We start from the raw sequence: 17337 nt of genomic DNA, 5'->3' as shown, positions 1-17337 counted from the left end.
AGTAGAAGACATCAGGGTATACTGACAAACAGTCCTTATCCTCAATGTGCCAACATCTGAATTCCCTCTCTACAATAACTAGAATCAAACCCAATGTTCTGATGTTTTCGAATAGCTCTTTTTAACATCATCTTTCCCCTAAGGACCTGATTCCACATTTTCCATCATATTAACCTAAATGTTCAAGAAAACATAATGCAAAATTACAAAGAAGGAAATAATTACTTGATCAAGGGAAATTTGGAGTTTGTAAGATTCTTTAAGTGACTCTTGAATAAGTGCACTGCTTGCTTTTGTCTGATTCAAAGACTCAATCAAATCCTTATTTTCCAAAATATTGCCTTGAGATGTGGCAAGTGTCTGTAGGGAAAGTTAACAACATGAACATCATTATACATATAAAAATAACCAATTAAAGCAAGCCCATATTAACTGTCATTCATTTGATGTTTATGGCAACTTACATTATTTTAGAAGAATTTCAACATTTTATAGCCCTCTTAAAGTTTTTTTCTATTTTTATTATAGCCTTCTTATATTAAATGAATTAATAAATTATTTTATGAAACTATATCATTATCAAACATAGCAAGGTATTAATTTTGTCAATTTAAAAATAAAAACTACTTAAAGTTACAGATTTAGTCATAATTTCTTGCTTTTAATGCTTCTTGAAATTATGAGCATATAATTAAATAATAAAACAATACAAATTAGTTAAAAATTGCTTGTCTTAAACATTGCTCATTAAGATCTTGTATTCCAAAAGATAACTCCCGTTATTGTTAGAATTTTGACTGTAAGATATACACTAATATGCCTTTGGAAAAAAAATATCTGAAGATACTATTAATTTTCCTAAATGCTACTATTTGTATTCATTTAAAAAAGTAATATGAAAAAATAACCTAAATAGCTAGACTTTTACCTCTAGAAGAGATTCTTCGAGCTTTGCTAGCTGTATTTTCTTATCTTCTTCCTGTTGTAATAGTTTTGTTTTCTGTTCTTCTAAATCAGGTTTCTCATGCTGAATGGTTAAAGCTAAAAGCTTGGGAAAACAAAAAGACAAGGTACTTCTAGCAATAAGGCTTACAACAAAATAAAAACTTCCTGCAAACAGGCCTTGTGTTTGACAGACTATTACAAATATGATACTATGTTATCTCATTTCATTCTTTCTAATTAAATATGAGATACCTTCAACAATTACATTTGATGAAAAAGAGACAAAACAAATAGTTAAGCTGATGAGCAAAATATTAACTACTGTAGAAAAGCTGTAAGAAAGTACATTACTTAACATATCAATATGTAATATTTAGTTTTAAATTAAATATACTAAATTATGAGAGCTAGTTTTTTTTAATAGTAAGTATTCACATTAACAAATAAAAAGGGCTGGGCACAGTGGCTTACACCTGTAATCCCAGCACTTTGGGAGGCCGAGGTGGGCGAATTACAAGGTGAGGAGTTCTAGACCAGCCTGGCTAACATGGTGAAATGCCATCTCTACTAAAAATGCAAAAATTTAGCCAGGCATGGTGGTGGGCGCCTGTAATCCCAGCTACTTGGGAGGCTGAGGCAGGAGAATAGCTTAAACTCGGGAAGCAGAAGTTACAGTGAGCCAAGATCGCACCATTGCACTCCAGCCTGGGCAACAGTGCCAGACTCCGTCTCAAAAAAATAAAAATAAAATAAACAAATAAAAAGATAAAAGACTATGTCATCAAAACCACAATGAGATACCACTTCACTCCCACTAGAATGACTACAATTAAAAAGATACATAACAACCAGAGTTGGCAAGGATATGGAAAAACAGGAACCCTCCTACATTACTGGTGGGAAAGTAAACAATGCGGCCACTTTGGAAAGATTTGTTTGTTTCTCAAATTGCCAAAAATAAAGTTACCATAAGACCCAGCAATTCCACTAAAAAAAACATTGAATTGTACATTTTAAATCAGCAAATTGTATGGTATGTACATTGTATCTGTTAAAGCTGTTATCTGTGAAGCCGTTGAAAAATGCTGTCAAATTGTTAACTCTGAACACTAAAATAGAGAAAAACATTGGTATAAAATATATAATTCAAAATCTGCTGTAAAAACATCTTCATTTAGTTCTTGCTAAAGTAAGACCTATATAGCTCCTTTTTGCAACTACTGTGGAGATCTTTTAGATAGAAGGAGCAATTCTGTCAATTAATTCTGCCAAGTTTTGAATGATTGTCACATTGTTTTATTTAAAAGAAGCATCAAGTCAATCAAAAGATATTGTTCATAAAAATATACTTGATGAGTCATATGTATACAAAGAAATATTTTGAAAGAACAATTTAAAAAATTACAATCAAGTAAAAATTGCAGCAAATATGTATGCCATCATATAAATCAAAAAGATGAAAAAATCTACTATTGTTAGATGAGTAAAAAATAGGATGATACTCCAAAAGTCAACTGGCATTATATATTTAAAGAGGAAAAATGAGTTAGGAAACATATAAGTATGGACATGAAAAATCATTTTGAAATTTATGTAATAATTCTAAATTGTAATGAGCCATATGAAGATAAATTGACTTCAAAGATGCCATGTGTTCTAATGGTTAAAAAAAATGCTGGCTCAGGAATCAAAGACTGTTAACTAGCTAAACAAGTCAATTAGCTACACTTTTCACAATTAAATTTCAGTTTTCAAACCAAAAATATAATGCAGATGATCTTAATCTCTATGATCCATCAATCTCTCAAATTCTACCATATATAACAGAAATAAACTTCAAAATTAGAGTTATATTAAAAGAAGCAGCAATTTGACATTAACATTAAATGTACAGGTCCAATGCATATGACAAATGAAATAAGCCAGAATGCTTCACTCCAACATACAAGTATATTTTCAAAATCATAAATTTAAATACTAATTAGTCTAACAAAATAGCTTTTCACCCAAAATGTCTAATAAGTATATAAAAGCTCCTAAAGAGTCCACAGTAAATTTTTATTATCTGTGTATACCTGCCCTCGTAATCCACTTCTTGTTGTAGTAAAGTTAACCTCAGTAACAATGGAAGCTGCATCCGGTGGAATAAAAGGATTTGGGTTTCTTGTTGACAAAAAGAGGCGGAATTCTTCATTGTAGTCAATAATTTTGTCACCTATTTGTACCACATAACGTGGTCCTATTTTTAAAAAAATAACACAATTACTTGGTCTGAATCTTCTGTATTTTGCTACACAATATTTGAAAATATAATTTTTAAGTACTTCTAAATATAGGCTTTTCAACAGAGTCTAAGACAGTAAAAGTTGGGCTACCTGAGATACTGTTAGCAGAATGTTCTATTAATCAGCACTTATGCAAGCAATGATAAATAATATTCACTAAGAAGATCCTGGGATACTGAAGCACCCAAGGAATATCTATCCACATCCAGTATGGTTTTAACATTAATATGTTTCATATTCCAAATTTCTCTGAAATAGCTGATTATAGATGACAAAAACAGAAATCCTCAATTATATCTTTACTTCTAAATTCATCACTTTAAAACTGGTTATTGCACTAGTATTTAAGATACAGTATTTGAAAACAGAATGATGGTTAAAAAAACAAAGATTATCAACATGTGTAAACTGAAAAATACACATTATCAACAAAATGAAAGAGCAACCTACAAACTTGAAAAGAGTTATTTATAAACCATACATCAGATAAGGGGTTAATATCCAAAATGTATAAAGAAAAAACTCATACAACTCAATAGCAGAAAGATGAATAACCTGATTAAAAAGCAGGCAAAGGACCTGAATAGACATTTCTCCACAACAGCTACATGAAAATATGCTCAACATCACTTATCATGAGGAAATGCAAATCAAAACCACTATGAGATATCACCTCACACCTGTTAGGATGTGTATTATCAAAAAGACAAGAGATAAGAAATATTGGTGAAGGTATGGAGAAAAGGGAATTGTTGGTAGGAATGAAGACCAGTGCAGCCATTATGAAAAACAATAGGAAGGTTCCTAAAGAAATTAAAAATAGAACTACCACCTGACCCAGCAATCTTTTTTCTGGGTATCCGCCCAAAGGAAATGAAGTCACCACCTCCTACAGATATCTGCACTCCCATTTCTTCACAGCATTATTCACAGCAGCCAAGACATGGGAACAACCTAAATGTCCATCAACAGATCGGATAAAGAAAATGTGGGTCAGGCATGGTTGCTCATGCCTGTAATCGCATCATTTTGGGAGGCTGAGAAGGAAGGACCACTTGACACCAGAAGTTCAAGATCCATCTGGAAAACTTACTGAGAACTCATCTTTGCAAAAAAAAAAATATTTTTAATTAGCTGGGCATGATGGTATGTGCCAACATACTCAGGAGGCTGAGGCCAGAGGATCATTTGAGCCCAAGAGTTCGAGGTTACAGTGAGCTATGATCACATCACTGTACTCACTCCTGGGCAACAGAGTCAGACCCCGTTCTAAAAAACAGAAAGGAAAAGAAAAGAAAACATGATGTGTATACACAAACACCCACACACACACAATGGAATAATATTCAGTCATAAAAAAGAAGTAGATCCTGCCATTTGCCATAACATGTATAAACCTGGAAAACATTATACTAAGTAAAGTAGGCCAGACACAGACAGAAAATTGCTGCTTGATCTCAAATATACAGACAGAGAATAAAACAGTATTTACCAGGGGTAGGTAGCAGGCAAACGAAGGAGGGGATGGGAGATGTAGTCAAAGAATACAAAATAGCAGATATGTAGGATGATTAAGTCTAAAAGTCCAATGTACAACATCAGGACTATAGGTAACAAAACTCTATTGCATTTGGGATGTTTTGCTAAAGGAGTAGAGTTTAGCTACTCTTCAAACACGAAAAGGGGGCTAGCTGTGTAAATTGATAGATATGTTAATTTGCTTTACTACAGTAAAGCATTTTGTGATCTATATGTATCCCATAATATAATGCTGTAAACCTTACATATGCACAATAAAATATATTTTAAAAAACCACACCAATAAAAAAGTTGAAAGTTAAAGAACGGAAAAGTACATACCATGTAAATACTAGCCGAAAAAGTTAGTGTAACCACTCTAATATCAGACTCTAAAATTTGAAACATTTCTAGAGATAAAGAATATTTCATAATGATAAATAAGACAACTGAATAGAAAGATAACACATTTCCAAAAATGTATGCATCTAATAACAAAGCTTTCAAAATATTTAAAACGAGAACTGATAGAACTAAAAGACAAATTCAAAATCACAGAAACTTTAGGATATTTATCTCAATATATGATAAAGCAAAGAGAAAAAAAGAAGTTAGGGCATAGATTTGAACATCACAATTAACAAACTTGACAGTATTCATTAACCTGTACAGAAAATTAAACCAAGCAAGAGCAAAATTCATACAATTTTCAAGTTTCATGGAACATTTATAAAAATTAACCAAATGCCAGATCAGAAAGAAGGCTCAACAGAATTCAAAAAATTAAAATACTTTACAATAAGTTCTATGACTAAGTGGAGATAAGCTATATATCAATAACAAATATGTAACTAGAAAATCTCCAACCACCTGAAAATTAAACAACAAAATGCTAAGTAATTTATGAGCCAAAAAAAGAAACTAAAACGGGTAGGAAGATGAAGAAGGGCTTAAAGGAAAATTAATAGACATAAATGCATACATTAGAAAAAAGAAAAGACTATCAATATTTTGATTTTCCATTTCAAAAATCTAGAAAAGACCAAATAAAATCTGGAGAAAGTAATAGGAATGAAACAATAAAGAGCAACACCAATATTAAAATACAATACAGAAAATCAACATTAAAAGTTGGTTAGCTACACACAGACTTGGGAAATATGGGAACATTAGATAGTGGAGATTCCAAAAGTGAGGGTGGATCACGGGCTAAAAAAACTTCCTCTTGGGTACTATGTCCACTATCTGGGTGATGTGATCAATAGAAGTCCAAACAGAGCATCATGCAATATACCCTTGTTAAACAAACCTGCATATGTCCCCTGTGAATCTAAAATTAAAATTAAAAAAATTGAAAGTTGGTATTTTGAAAAGATTAGTAATATTGATAAATCCCTATCAAGACTAATCAATGAAAAGGATAATAAAAATTATCAATATCAGGAAAAATGAAACACCATTACAAAGCCAACAGACATTGAAAAGATGAGAATATTATTTAAAATATACACTATGCGATAATTTCAGTAAAACAGACAATCACCTAAAATATATAACTTAACCAAAGCTGACAGACACACAAAAAAACACAATACGAGCAAAACAAAATAAACCCAAAATAAAGAGCCATAGCTCACGTTTACCAGCTCTTCACAATGAAAGATAGAACATCAAGGGAAATTGTGCATTGGGTCAGTAAAAAGGAATTAATAGAGGCTTCTTATAGGATTTTGGCTTGTGTTAGGTGATTTATAAATAATTCAAGAAAAATGTACTTTTCCTGGGAATTGGGTATGATCAGAAAGAGCAAACAATGGTTTGATATCTTAATTTTTATGTAGGAGGTAAAAGAAATGGAGTGGGACTAAACTGTAATTGGTAAAGAAGCAGGAGTCATATTAACTGGGATAAGAGAATGTTTGGTTATTTTTGTGTTATGGAAAGTGTTCCTGTTTTTTTTTTTGTGGTCAAACATGACTGTGGTCAGAGAGTGACCTCTCTAATGTTGGTATTTTGTGAAATGATTTATGTTCAACAGGAGTACACAAAGGCCAAGCTATTAGAATCTGGCCAGATCTCAGTCTAGAGTAGTTAGGTGCTACTTTTTTTCTTTCTCATTTACTCAAAGTACAAAAAAAAGCAAAACTTCTCTATGCTGTTATAAGTTAGGAATGTGGTTATCCTTGTGGAGCAAAGGTGTGTTAAATAAGAGGGCTTCTGGAGTGCTAATAAAGTTCTTATTCTTGGTTTGGGTGTTTATACAGGTGTATTCAATTTGTAAAAACTCAGTAGCTATAAATTTAGGTATTCTTTCCTTTATGCATATTTATATTTACATAAAAAATTAAAATAAAAAATAAATGGTGTTCTTTGGTGAGCAGAACTAGTCATGGGAGAGGAGGAACAGAATGCTGCTGCACTTCTGTATCATTTGACTTTATAACCCATGCATGTACTACGTTAATACAACATTTTTGAAAATATTTTAAAATAAGTATTTTATTGTCTAAAAAAGACTCTTCAGTGTAAGTCTCATCTCTTACAGAAAATATCAAATGTAGAACTAGAGAGACTAACACAGTCTTAACTGTATGAATTCTTAATTTACATTGGAATTAACTTGTGATGCAGTTAATTTTGACTACTTTTTTTCTCTGAACACAAAATCTGTGTTGTACTTTAGATAACTAAAGACAGAATGATTAGGCACAGGTACAAGATTTGGTCTCTAGATCCTTGCCAGGGAAAGTGCCAATTTACATGGCTATTGTTATTTTCTGAACCAACATCAGGCTTGGGTATTTTTTGTTGTTGTTGTTTGTTTTTTTCAGTCAACATGTATAATACAATGAACATTTGGGGTGCTTGGATACATGAATATATTTAGATGCATTCACTGTGATATCTTTGGTTACTTCTATAACAATCAGATAAAGATTCAGGCAAGATCAACCTATAAGGTATACCCAAACACTATCAATATTTACAGCTGAAAGAAATGTATTATGACAGAAAGTGAAAAAGAATCTGTATTTTTACACAAGGCAGGGGTGCTCCACAATTTCATCTGTCTGAATTTTGGAAACTAATGCTGCTTGAAGGTTTACTATGACCATTTAAATTTAAACCAGGCAGTGGCCACCATAGATTCCATAGTACCTGACATAACAATGACTATAAAAACTGCTGTCATAACTGATACTTAGTATGCAGACTGGGATATTGCTAATTATTACTATTTATTTTTTATATTCTTTTGGGAAGAAGACCAAAATCAGTTCAGCTACTATATGCAGGACACCTTTATAGGTCCAAACTCTTCAGAAATATATTATCAACTGAGTTAGATGAATTGAAGTACCATGAGAACCTCTATATAGGTCCAAATTCCATTCCATTATATAGATACAATTTTGATAATGGTCTCCAGTGGGAAAACCTTTCACATCGTATTGCATACCACTCAGGCACAATTAACTCAAGATGAATGGGACTTAATTAAAGGCAAATCTAAAACTCTGGCACCCAAAGAAGGAAATAAAGATGTCACAAGGAGATATCCCACAGCCCATTATAGAAAAACTGCTTACTTTACAGCCACTAAATACAAAGAAAGAAAGATAACTAACATCTGAATACCCTCTTGGCCTACAAAAAAAAGCATGTTCCATCCCTGGAAATTTTACCATAGCCCCTATATCTTGTACACAAATGTGGCTAGGTTTAAATCACAGCCCTTGCAAGAGGCAGCTTTGGAAGTAATTGAGGCAACTGTAAATCAATCCTTGTCTTTGGTCCCTATATCCTTCAGGTACACAGAATTACAGATATCTACAAACAATCTCACAGATGAGCAAATTCAATGCAATGCTATACCCATCAACTAGCCACAAGTACAATTTCTGGCAATCGATAGCATTGGATATTCTGTACAATGAGCTCACTTCAGGTAGTGTTCCTGGCTAGAAAATATGCCACTCTGAGACCAACTAAAATATACCTGTCCAGAGACTCATGGGTTGGAACTAGTGAACTAGCTTAAGGTCTCTCAACCTTAGCAGTATTGACAATTTGTGCTGAGAAATTATTTGTTGTAGGTAGTTGTCCTGTCCATTTTAAGATGTCTCTAGCATGGTGGCCCTCCACTCCAGCTGTGACAACCAAAAATGTCTGCTGACATTGCCAAATATTCTCTAGGAGACAAAACTGCTCCTAATAGAAAAACACTGATCTACCAGTCCTCGGGCCATTGGGTCACCCAGACGCAACTGGACTACGAAAGACACATCCATATGAAGAAATACCTTTTGAAAACAGAGACAACAATCAATCACAAATTTATGTTTTGTGATTTTTGTTGCATATACATATATGCCTGTCTCTGAAGCAACCATGCCTAAAGGGAGGCATCTGGACTAAAAGAACCAACCACAGATGTTTAACTGTCATCTCTAGTATAATTCCTGGTTCCATACTCAAACTCAACATGGAAATAAAATAACCATTAAGGACTGGAATGCTCAATAAAAAATACTTTTGATGTCTATTGTTCATAAAAATTAAAACTATTAGCCAACTACACTAGCCTCTCACTGAACAACTTCTATACAGTTAGCTGGTTCAATTGTCTTCAACTATTTACCAACTGCAAATTGCCACATCTACCTTCTGCTTTGGCTGAGCTCCTAAGCACATAGGAAACAAAGTTGAAAAAAAAAAAGAGAGAGAGAGAGAATTTGAAGAAGTATACCTTGCTCTTCTATGATCAATAAATACTTAAGAAGATTTTTGAAGAGCATAAATTTGTAGAACAGAAATACATTCTATTCCTATATTTATGTCTGCTTTAAACACTGTAAGTTGAAAAGCAATTTGTGTATCTTAGATTAAGGACACTGGGATGTAAACAAACTTGGCACAAACTTTGTTTTATGTGTTCTAGGACTACCATCCTCTGTCCCCAGAGTTAACGTATGATGAAAAAATGGCAACTCATGAGGAACTTATCACTCTTGAAAAGGACAATATCTGGGATATACACAAAGGGGATTACAGACTAGAGTGACATGAATATACCCAACCCTAGGGAAAAGATGGAAAAAGTAAGATAGGGGCAATTATTAACTCTCTTTTCCTAATCTGACATAAACAAATTGACCTAAACGGTGTTGCACAACTACCTAGAACAGCTCAAAATGTGAACCAATCATGATATAAAATTTATCACTCTTTTCAGGGAATCTAGTCAATACTCTATACTCAGACAATGCCACATATACCATTAAAACCTAACACTAACCAGAACTCACGGAGATTTATATTTAATGAGTCCTTCAGGACCACCATATAGAATGAAGAATGTCAAAATAAGATGGCCCTAAAGGTTCATTTTGTCCTCCTTAAGATAGCATAGCAAGGAACTAGCTCAGCAGATCTGAGTTACCCCCAACAGATGGACCAGAAACTGAGCTCTGGAAGACAACCCCATTCTAGCAAGGTCACTTTCTTGATTACAAAGCTTCTGTTGTTATACAGTAGCTCAGCTATTCCCTGCCCTTTATGCCCATAAAATATATTAAGAGGATAATGTTACAAAGGCAAAGGTCCCACTACTTGAGTTCTCATAACATATCAACCAGTACTAGGCCAAGCATATCTACGTGAGGGATAACAGATTATCAAAGAATAGTGCATGCTTTGCTATTTCTCTGCCTTGCCCCAATAACACCAATTTTCTATTTAAAGTTTGCTGTGTTAGCAATGTACGTAGCATACATACATGTACATATGTGTACATGTCTATATATGTATATGTATACACTTTGCATGATATTCTCTTTAAGTTTCTAGGAATTGCTTTCTAATAATCCAAGACTGGGCTGGGTTCCTATGCAGAAAAGAGTTAACATAGCAATCCTGAGACTCTTTAGAAAGGGCTGTTTGTAAAGTTGGCCCATAACCAGCACCTGGGAACTCAGATTTTGGGAGAGTTCCCACCATCCTCAGAACTCAAAAAAGTGGCTCACTGTGCCTAAACTGTTTGTACAAACAATATGGTTTATGCTACACCTGCTTTCCTTCAGGGAGTCTAGAATTTTGTTATGTGCTAGGGAGAGTGTGCTTACATAATCAACCCCCAGTAAACTATGGGTACTAAGTCTCTACTGAGCTTCCCTGATAAGTAACATTTTACACATATTGTCACAACGTATTGCTAAAGGAATTAAGCCCATCACGCGTGACTCTACTGCAAGAGGACGCTTGAAAGCTTGCACCTGGTTTAATTACTTACTTTGGAAATTTTAAAAATATTTACACTCTGGAAAGTGTCAATTATTTACCTTGAGCAACCAGATCTCTTCTCAATAATGGATAAAGAACAGGTTCTACACCATCCATCTCTTGTATAATAAGGGTTTTCCCAAAACGTACTGCTAATTCAAGAGCTGTGATAAAGTTACTATCCTAATTGAATAAAAGAAAAACATTAATTCTTTTATTACTTTAATTTTATAAACATTCTTAAAGATTATGAATGAAGATATTAACAGGAATAATATGAATGTTTAAAATTTTAATATGCATGTTAATAATTCAAATTATTAATTATTGTTTTTCTACTCATATTTGGTAATGATTTTAGTTGAATAAATTATCAAAAAAATTTCACAATTTAAATACACAAATAAGAAAAATAAGAATTTTAACATTTTTAAAATTGTGTTTAAAAAAGAAATCCACATAACCTGAGATCTAACCTCTTTACCAATATTTAGGTGTACAGTACAGAATTGTTAACTATAAGCACAATGTTGCAAAACAGATCTCTAGAACTTTTTCATCTTGCATGACTGTAACCACTGAATAGTGACTCTGTATTTCCCCCAAAATATAAAAGCCTTTCTTCAATTTTCTACAGTAATTTCAAAATGTTATAGAAACACAACTTCTAATTCTATATGCAATAAATTACTCACCTAGGTATTAATAAGAACCCCACTTTGCTTATGTTCAGAATCACACATTGAATGGGGGAAAAAAGGCATGATGATGAATTCTAGTAAACTTTTCTTGGTGGATAGGTCTAATAATTCTGAAAAGAACCTTTAGGCAAAATTCAATAATTAAGAATTTTAAGGCTTTCTAGATAGGGAAGGAGTAGTTTTAAATATCACCCCAGGCGTGTGTCTGCGTGTGTATGTGTGGTGTGTGTGTATATATATGTGTGTGTGTACATATATATCACAGTAACTATATAGTTACTTATATGTATATAAGTATATATAGAGTACCTATATGCATATACCTATAACTATAGATATATATGTAGTTATATACTTATATGTATATAAGATATACAGTATAGTTATATACTTACATTTTTATATACTTATATGTATATAAGATATACAGTATAGTTATATACTTACATTTTTATATACTTATATATTTGCATATATGCAAACCATAAACGATTATTGAAGTATTTTTATATATTATCTAATTTATAATTATTCTTACCACAAAAAAATAAGGTAGATATCCCCATTTTACAAGTAAAGTAACTTTTAGAGGTAATTTTTGAAACACCTGAAAATTACGTATGAAAATTAATCATATACTAGGTCTTCCTTTAAAAAAAATAATAAAAACCTAACCAAAAATAATTTCCTCTGCAAGATAAACATGAAACTAAGAAGTCACTACCCAAAAGACTATGATAACATTTCACCGAACAAGATGTCTGTCAATGATTTAAAGAAATTGGAAATTATGAGAGGTATTCAGAGGAACTGTAAATATCCTAAAAGGCTAGAAGGCTTTTCTGAGTCTCCAAGCTAACTTAGAAGTTCCTACTTCTACAGCTCTTATACTTGTATCATTAGTCACAACTTACTGTAAAGCTTATTTTATTATTTCTCTAACCTACTAGACTGTCATCTTAGGGCTTAGATCAATACCCAGAATCACATAAATATTCTTATCTCTGTTTTACAAACTAGAAAACTGAAGCTAAGAGTTATATCTCTCACCCCAGGTCCCACACAATAGGACCCAGTGTTTAATCTATGTTTTCTGATTATAGACTCAAAGATCTTTTCACTATAAGAGGTCATTCCTAATTGGTATGTAAATTATAAGTAATACATACCTGCTGATTGATAACTTCTAAACGTGAGTCTTTCAAATGTGTTTTTAACCACTCTGTAGCTTGGGAAGAAGGATCTATAAGAAATGGGCACACTCGACTCTAGTTCAAAAAAAAGGAAAAGTAATGTTTTTTAATGATTATAAGCTTTCATTTAAATGGAAATAGTTTTCTAGAAATTATAAATCAATTACTCTTTTCTCTCAAGCTTTGGAGAACACAAATATACAACCATGAAAAATAAACAAAAATACAGTTTTTAGCTGCATCAGAAGCCATATTAATAAATTTTCAGTGACCAGGAGTTAATATTAGGTAATTACATTTAGCCAGAGTATAGAGAGTACAGTCCTACTTAACAAAAAATAACACAGAAAATGTGTACTAACATTATGCTAAGCAAGAGCTTTAGTCTCAAGCTGATGTCATTTGCACCATTCTTTCTGGCTTTTAAAATACAAAAATTATTCCCTATCTAGCTATCTATCTATTTATCTATCTATCTATAGTATACATATATATTGGTTTTTTGAATAAAAACTATACAGGCCATAAAAAGAAATATGAGCAAATCATTAAAATACTGCTAATTATCAATATAATTGTTTACATTTTAAGACATTAATTCTTCTAAAGCAGTACATATCTAATATTACTAAAGGAGTACCCTAGAAGAGAAAATTATATGGACTGTAGGTTAAGATCTAATGAAATGAACTAAAAACTAAATTCATTACAGAACATCTTGCACTAATTAAATTCTAAAAAAAAAAAAAAAGGAAGTTAGGCCTGGTGTAGTAGCTCAAGCCTGTAATCCCAGCACTTTGGGAGGCTAAGGCAGATGGATCACGAGGTCAAGAGATCAAGACCATCCTGGCCAACACGGTAAAACCCCATCTCTACTAAAAATACAAAAATTAGTCAGGTGTGGTGGCACGGGACTGTAGTCCCAGCTACTCGGTAGGCTGAGGCAGGAGAATTGCTTAAACCCTGGAAGCGGAGGCTGCAGTGAGCCAAGATCGTGCCACTGAATTCCAGCCTGGTGACAAACAGAGTGAGACTCCATCTCAAAAAAAAAGGGAATTAGAAACCAGTGAAAATGCCCTCCACACACAATGGTACTTAGTAGACAGAAGAAAGCCAATTCCATATGTATAAAATGTATATATCATAAATGATAAATTTAGAAGTCATCTAACAATTATTGCTACCTAGTAAAATTTAAACCAATCTAATTTTTTTTAAGTTTTCACATTTATTTGAAAAATGTAATAGAATTGTGTGCTATAAGAATAAGAGAACACATATGAAAGTCAGAGTAAGATGAAAACTTACAATGGGGTACAGCAGTCCCCCTTATCAATAATTTCTTTTCATGGTTTCAGTTACCCATGGTCAACCACAGTCCAAAAAAGGTGAGTACAGTACAATACGTTATTTGGACAGGCAGAAAGAAAAACTACATTCACTTAACTTTTATTACAGTATACTGTTATAGTTGTTCTATTTTATCATTGTTGTTGTTAATCTCTTACTGTGTATAACTTATACAAAACTTTATTATAGTATGTATGTTTAGGAAAAAAACATAGTATGTATGTATATATATGCATGTATGTATAACACAGTATGTATGTGTGTTATAAAAATGTATAACCCCGTGTGTGTGTGTGTGTGTGTGTATATACATACATATATACGGGTTCAGTACTACCTGAACTTTCAGGCATCCACTGAGGTTCTTGGAACACATCCCCAGGAGAAAAGGGGGGAACACTGTATATCTAATAAGAGCATACATGTTATCTCAGTGGCACACCAAGAGGGAAGGAGATAGTGGGGATTATCTGCCCTGTGGACGAATAGTTTTATATCACCAATGTTGTTTAGAATTGCTAGCACATGGTGATAATAAAGAGATGAACGACTTTAAAACAGCTTTATTAGTATTTTAAAATTCTCCACAAACAAGATATCTTGTTGTCACTTGCACCCACAGTAGACTGCTCCTATCATACCTCCTGTCATGTTATACTGTATGATCATCACCCAGCATCTATTACCAGAGGTTTCACTTACTGCTCCATCATGTAAATGTACTACTCGAAGCACAATGACGTGGCTAGCAAATAGCCTGTGAAGTGTTACCATGGTGCTGCACCTAGGTTTTTGATCTAATTTTATGCTAGCATTCAATAGCAAACATTTCACAATTCTGCATTTTGCCTAACTACAAAAGTAATTATTTTAAATTTTTAAAAAGTTCTTACCCATGATTTCAAACCAATGATCTGATGCAGTTAAATGAAAAGAAGAAAGGTAATGTTTCAAAACGTTTTTAGCAAAGAAAACATGCTTAAGTTTTTCAAAGGGTACTTACAAGTTTGTTGTCATCTTATTCATATGTCTCCAGATAGATTTAGATAAGATTTCTATGGTACATTTTATCTCTGTATTCCATGATTAAATATAGTTAAATTCTACAACTATACTCAATCCAAAAATGTTGACTTTCATTCATTTATTCATTTGTTCATTAACTCATCTATATGTTGGATAACAACTATAGTAAGATAGTACAAGGAGTACAGAAATCAATAAAACACATTCCCTTAACCTCAATAACTTTACATGTAATAAAGATACAAAAATAAAAATTTCATCATCAAAAGGTGCACAAGTTGCTACTGAAAGATGATAGGTGAAGTTATGGCTAGAAAACAATTCAAGTCAAACTAAGCCAAGAGAGATTAGCTAGGCAAAGAAGTGAAGAAAGAAAAACATTTCAGGCAAAAACAGCATGATATAGAGGGGAATAAAAAAGTTTGGAGTATTTGGAAAACTTACAGTACTCTGGTGTAGCTAGAGAAAAATAAATATGGGCAAAGATGATGCATATAAAATGGCAAGAGTAATCTGGAGTCTGTCTGATCATGATCAGCTTTTTATGCCATGTCTAAGGATAATGAAATTTTTATACTGCAGGCAATGGGAAATCACTAAAATACATTAATTGAGGCAATATTATGATCGGATTAATGTTTTAGAAAATCACTCCAACAACAGTAAAGGAAGTGGTACTAGAAACAAGGAACCAGCTGGTATAATGACATATTTATCCAGACACAAAATGATGAAAGCATAAATGAAGTCACTGGCAGCAGACGTGATTAAAACAGGATGAATTCATGAGACATTTGAGAACTAGATTTGACAAGATTAGTTGAATAATTAACTGAATGAAAATTAAAGAGGCACAGTAAGAATGATGTACAGGGTTGTAGCTTGTATTACCAAGAAAAGACTGTGATATCTCTGGTGGTAGAAAATAAGACAGGCAGGTTCTAGGGAGTGAGAGGGGAAGAAAAATGAATTTTACAGTAGAGAGCTACCTTGCCTACCTTGCATGTCCCACTAAATGTATTTCTGATGGGTTATCAATATGAGCAGATAATCTAAGTTAACCAATCAGAATCCTTTTGGGAGACTGGCGTATTATCTGTGGTGCAGAGGAAGTGAATGACACATCTTTCGTCTGGAAACATAAAATCTAATAAAGGTAAACATGGAGTCACCAACGGTCAAGGCTAACAAAGGGTAAAGAGAACCTATCTGAGAATGAACCCATCTTATAAAATGAAGGCAGAGATCTCCTGGTAAAAATTACCTTAATTCAGAAGCTCACCCCAACCTTTTAGGCATCTCAGGTATTTAAAAGCATAAATTGCTAGTTTTTTCCTTTAAATGTGCTACAATTGGCCACTGGAAGATTCTTAACTTAAAGAAAATAAACAATGGTGAATTTAGTTAAAGGATGATAAATTTTGAGCTGCCTAGGAAGCTCAGGTAAAAATATCTAACAGGTAGTGAGAGCTATAGGTCAAAAGTTCAGAAGACAGGTTAAAAACTCAAGATATACAATCTCTATTTAAATTCTTCTCTCCTTGGAGGAAAAAAAGATTGGGCAAAGGATATTTTTGAAAGAGATAATTTTTAAAACATCTAGAATACTCTATAATGTTATGTCTATTTTTAGTACTTACAAATGGGATAAAAGCAAAAACATTTTATAAATGAAATTAAGCCTATCTCTTGATTCACTAAGGAGAGTTACATTAACAAGGATAATATAAAATAAATAAGGTTAAACACACACACTCCTATGAGAAGTGTATAGACAGGAGCTAGATGGCCTGGGTTTGAATCCTGGCTCTACCACTTGACAGCCATGTGACCTTAGGTAAGTGAATTAACTCTTCCGTGCCTCAATTTCCTTATCTATAAAGGGGATAACACATGTATCTAATAGATTGGGTTGATTTGAGAATTACATGAGTTATGTGTTCAAGTGCTTTACCTATTTATTCCTAAATAGTAATATATGCACAACATGATAAGTACTACACAAGTATTGATTATTATTATTACTTATGTGAGGAT

General features: G+C 32.8%; 1 protein-coding gene across 7 annotated transcripts in view; it reads right to left on the bottom strand.

The window, feature by feature from the left end:
• The window catches only part of DYNC2H1 (dynein cytoplasmic 2 heavy chain 1), a 349828-nt gene that overhangs the window by 209272 nt on the left and 123219 nt on the right, over positions 1–17337 (bottom strand). For 5 of the 7 annotated variants that reach the window (XM_050758863.1, XM_050758858.1, XM_050758861.1 and 2 more), the window contains exons 64-69: positions 15168–15188; positions 12901–12999; positions 11090–11213; positions 3021–3184; positions 929–1048; positions 226–360 (exon numbers count right to left, since the gene is read on the bottom strand). In XM_050758863.1, the coding sequence (XP_050614820.1) occupies positions 226–360; positions 929–1048; positions 3021–3184; positions 11090–11213; positions 12901–12999; positions 15168–15188 (663 nt within the window). The remainder of the gene's footprint in view (positions 1–225; positions 361–928; positions 1049–3020; positions 3185–11089; positions 11214–12900; positions 13000–15167; positions 15189–17337) is intronic. The other 2 variants (XM_050758859.1, XM_050758862.1) reach the window with 1 other exon arrangement.

This window comes from Macaca thibetana, chromosome 14 (assembly GCF_024542745.1).
Source record: "Macaca thibetana thibetana isolate TM-01 chromosome 14, ASM2454274v1, whole genome shotgun sequence".
Classification (NCBI taxonomy): Eukaryota; Metazoa; Chordata; class Mammalia; order Primates; family Cercopithecidae; genus Macaca; species Macaca thibetana.
This window is presented reverse-complemented; position numbering and strand designations above follow the sequence as displayed.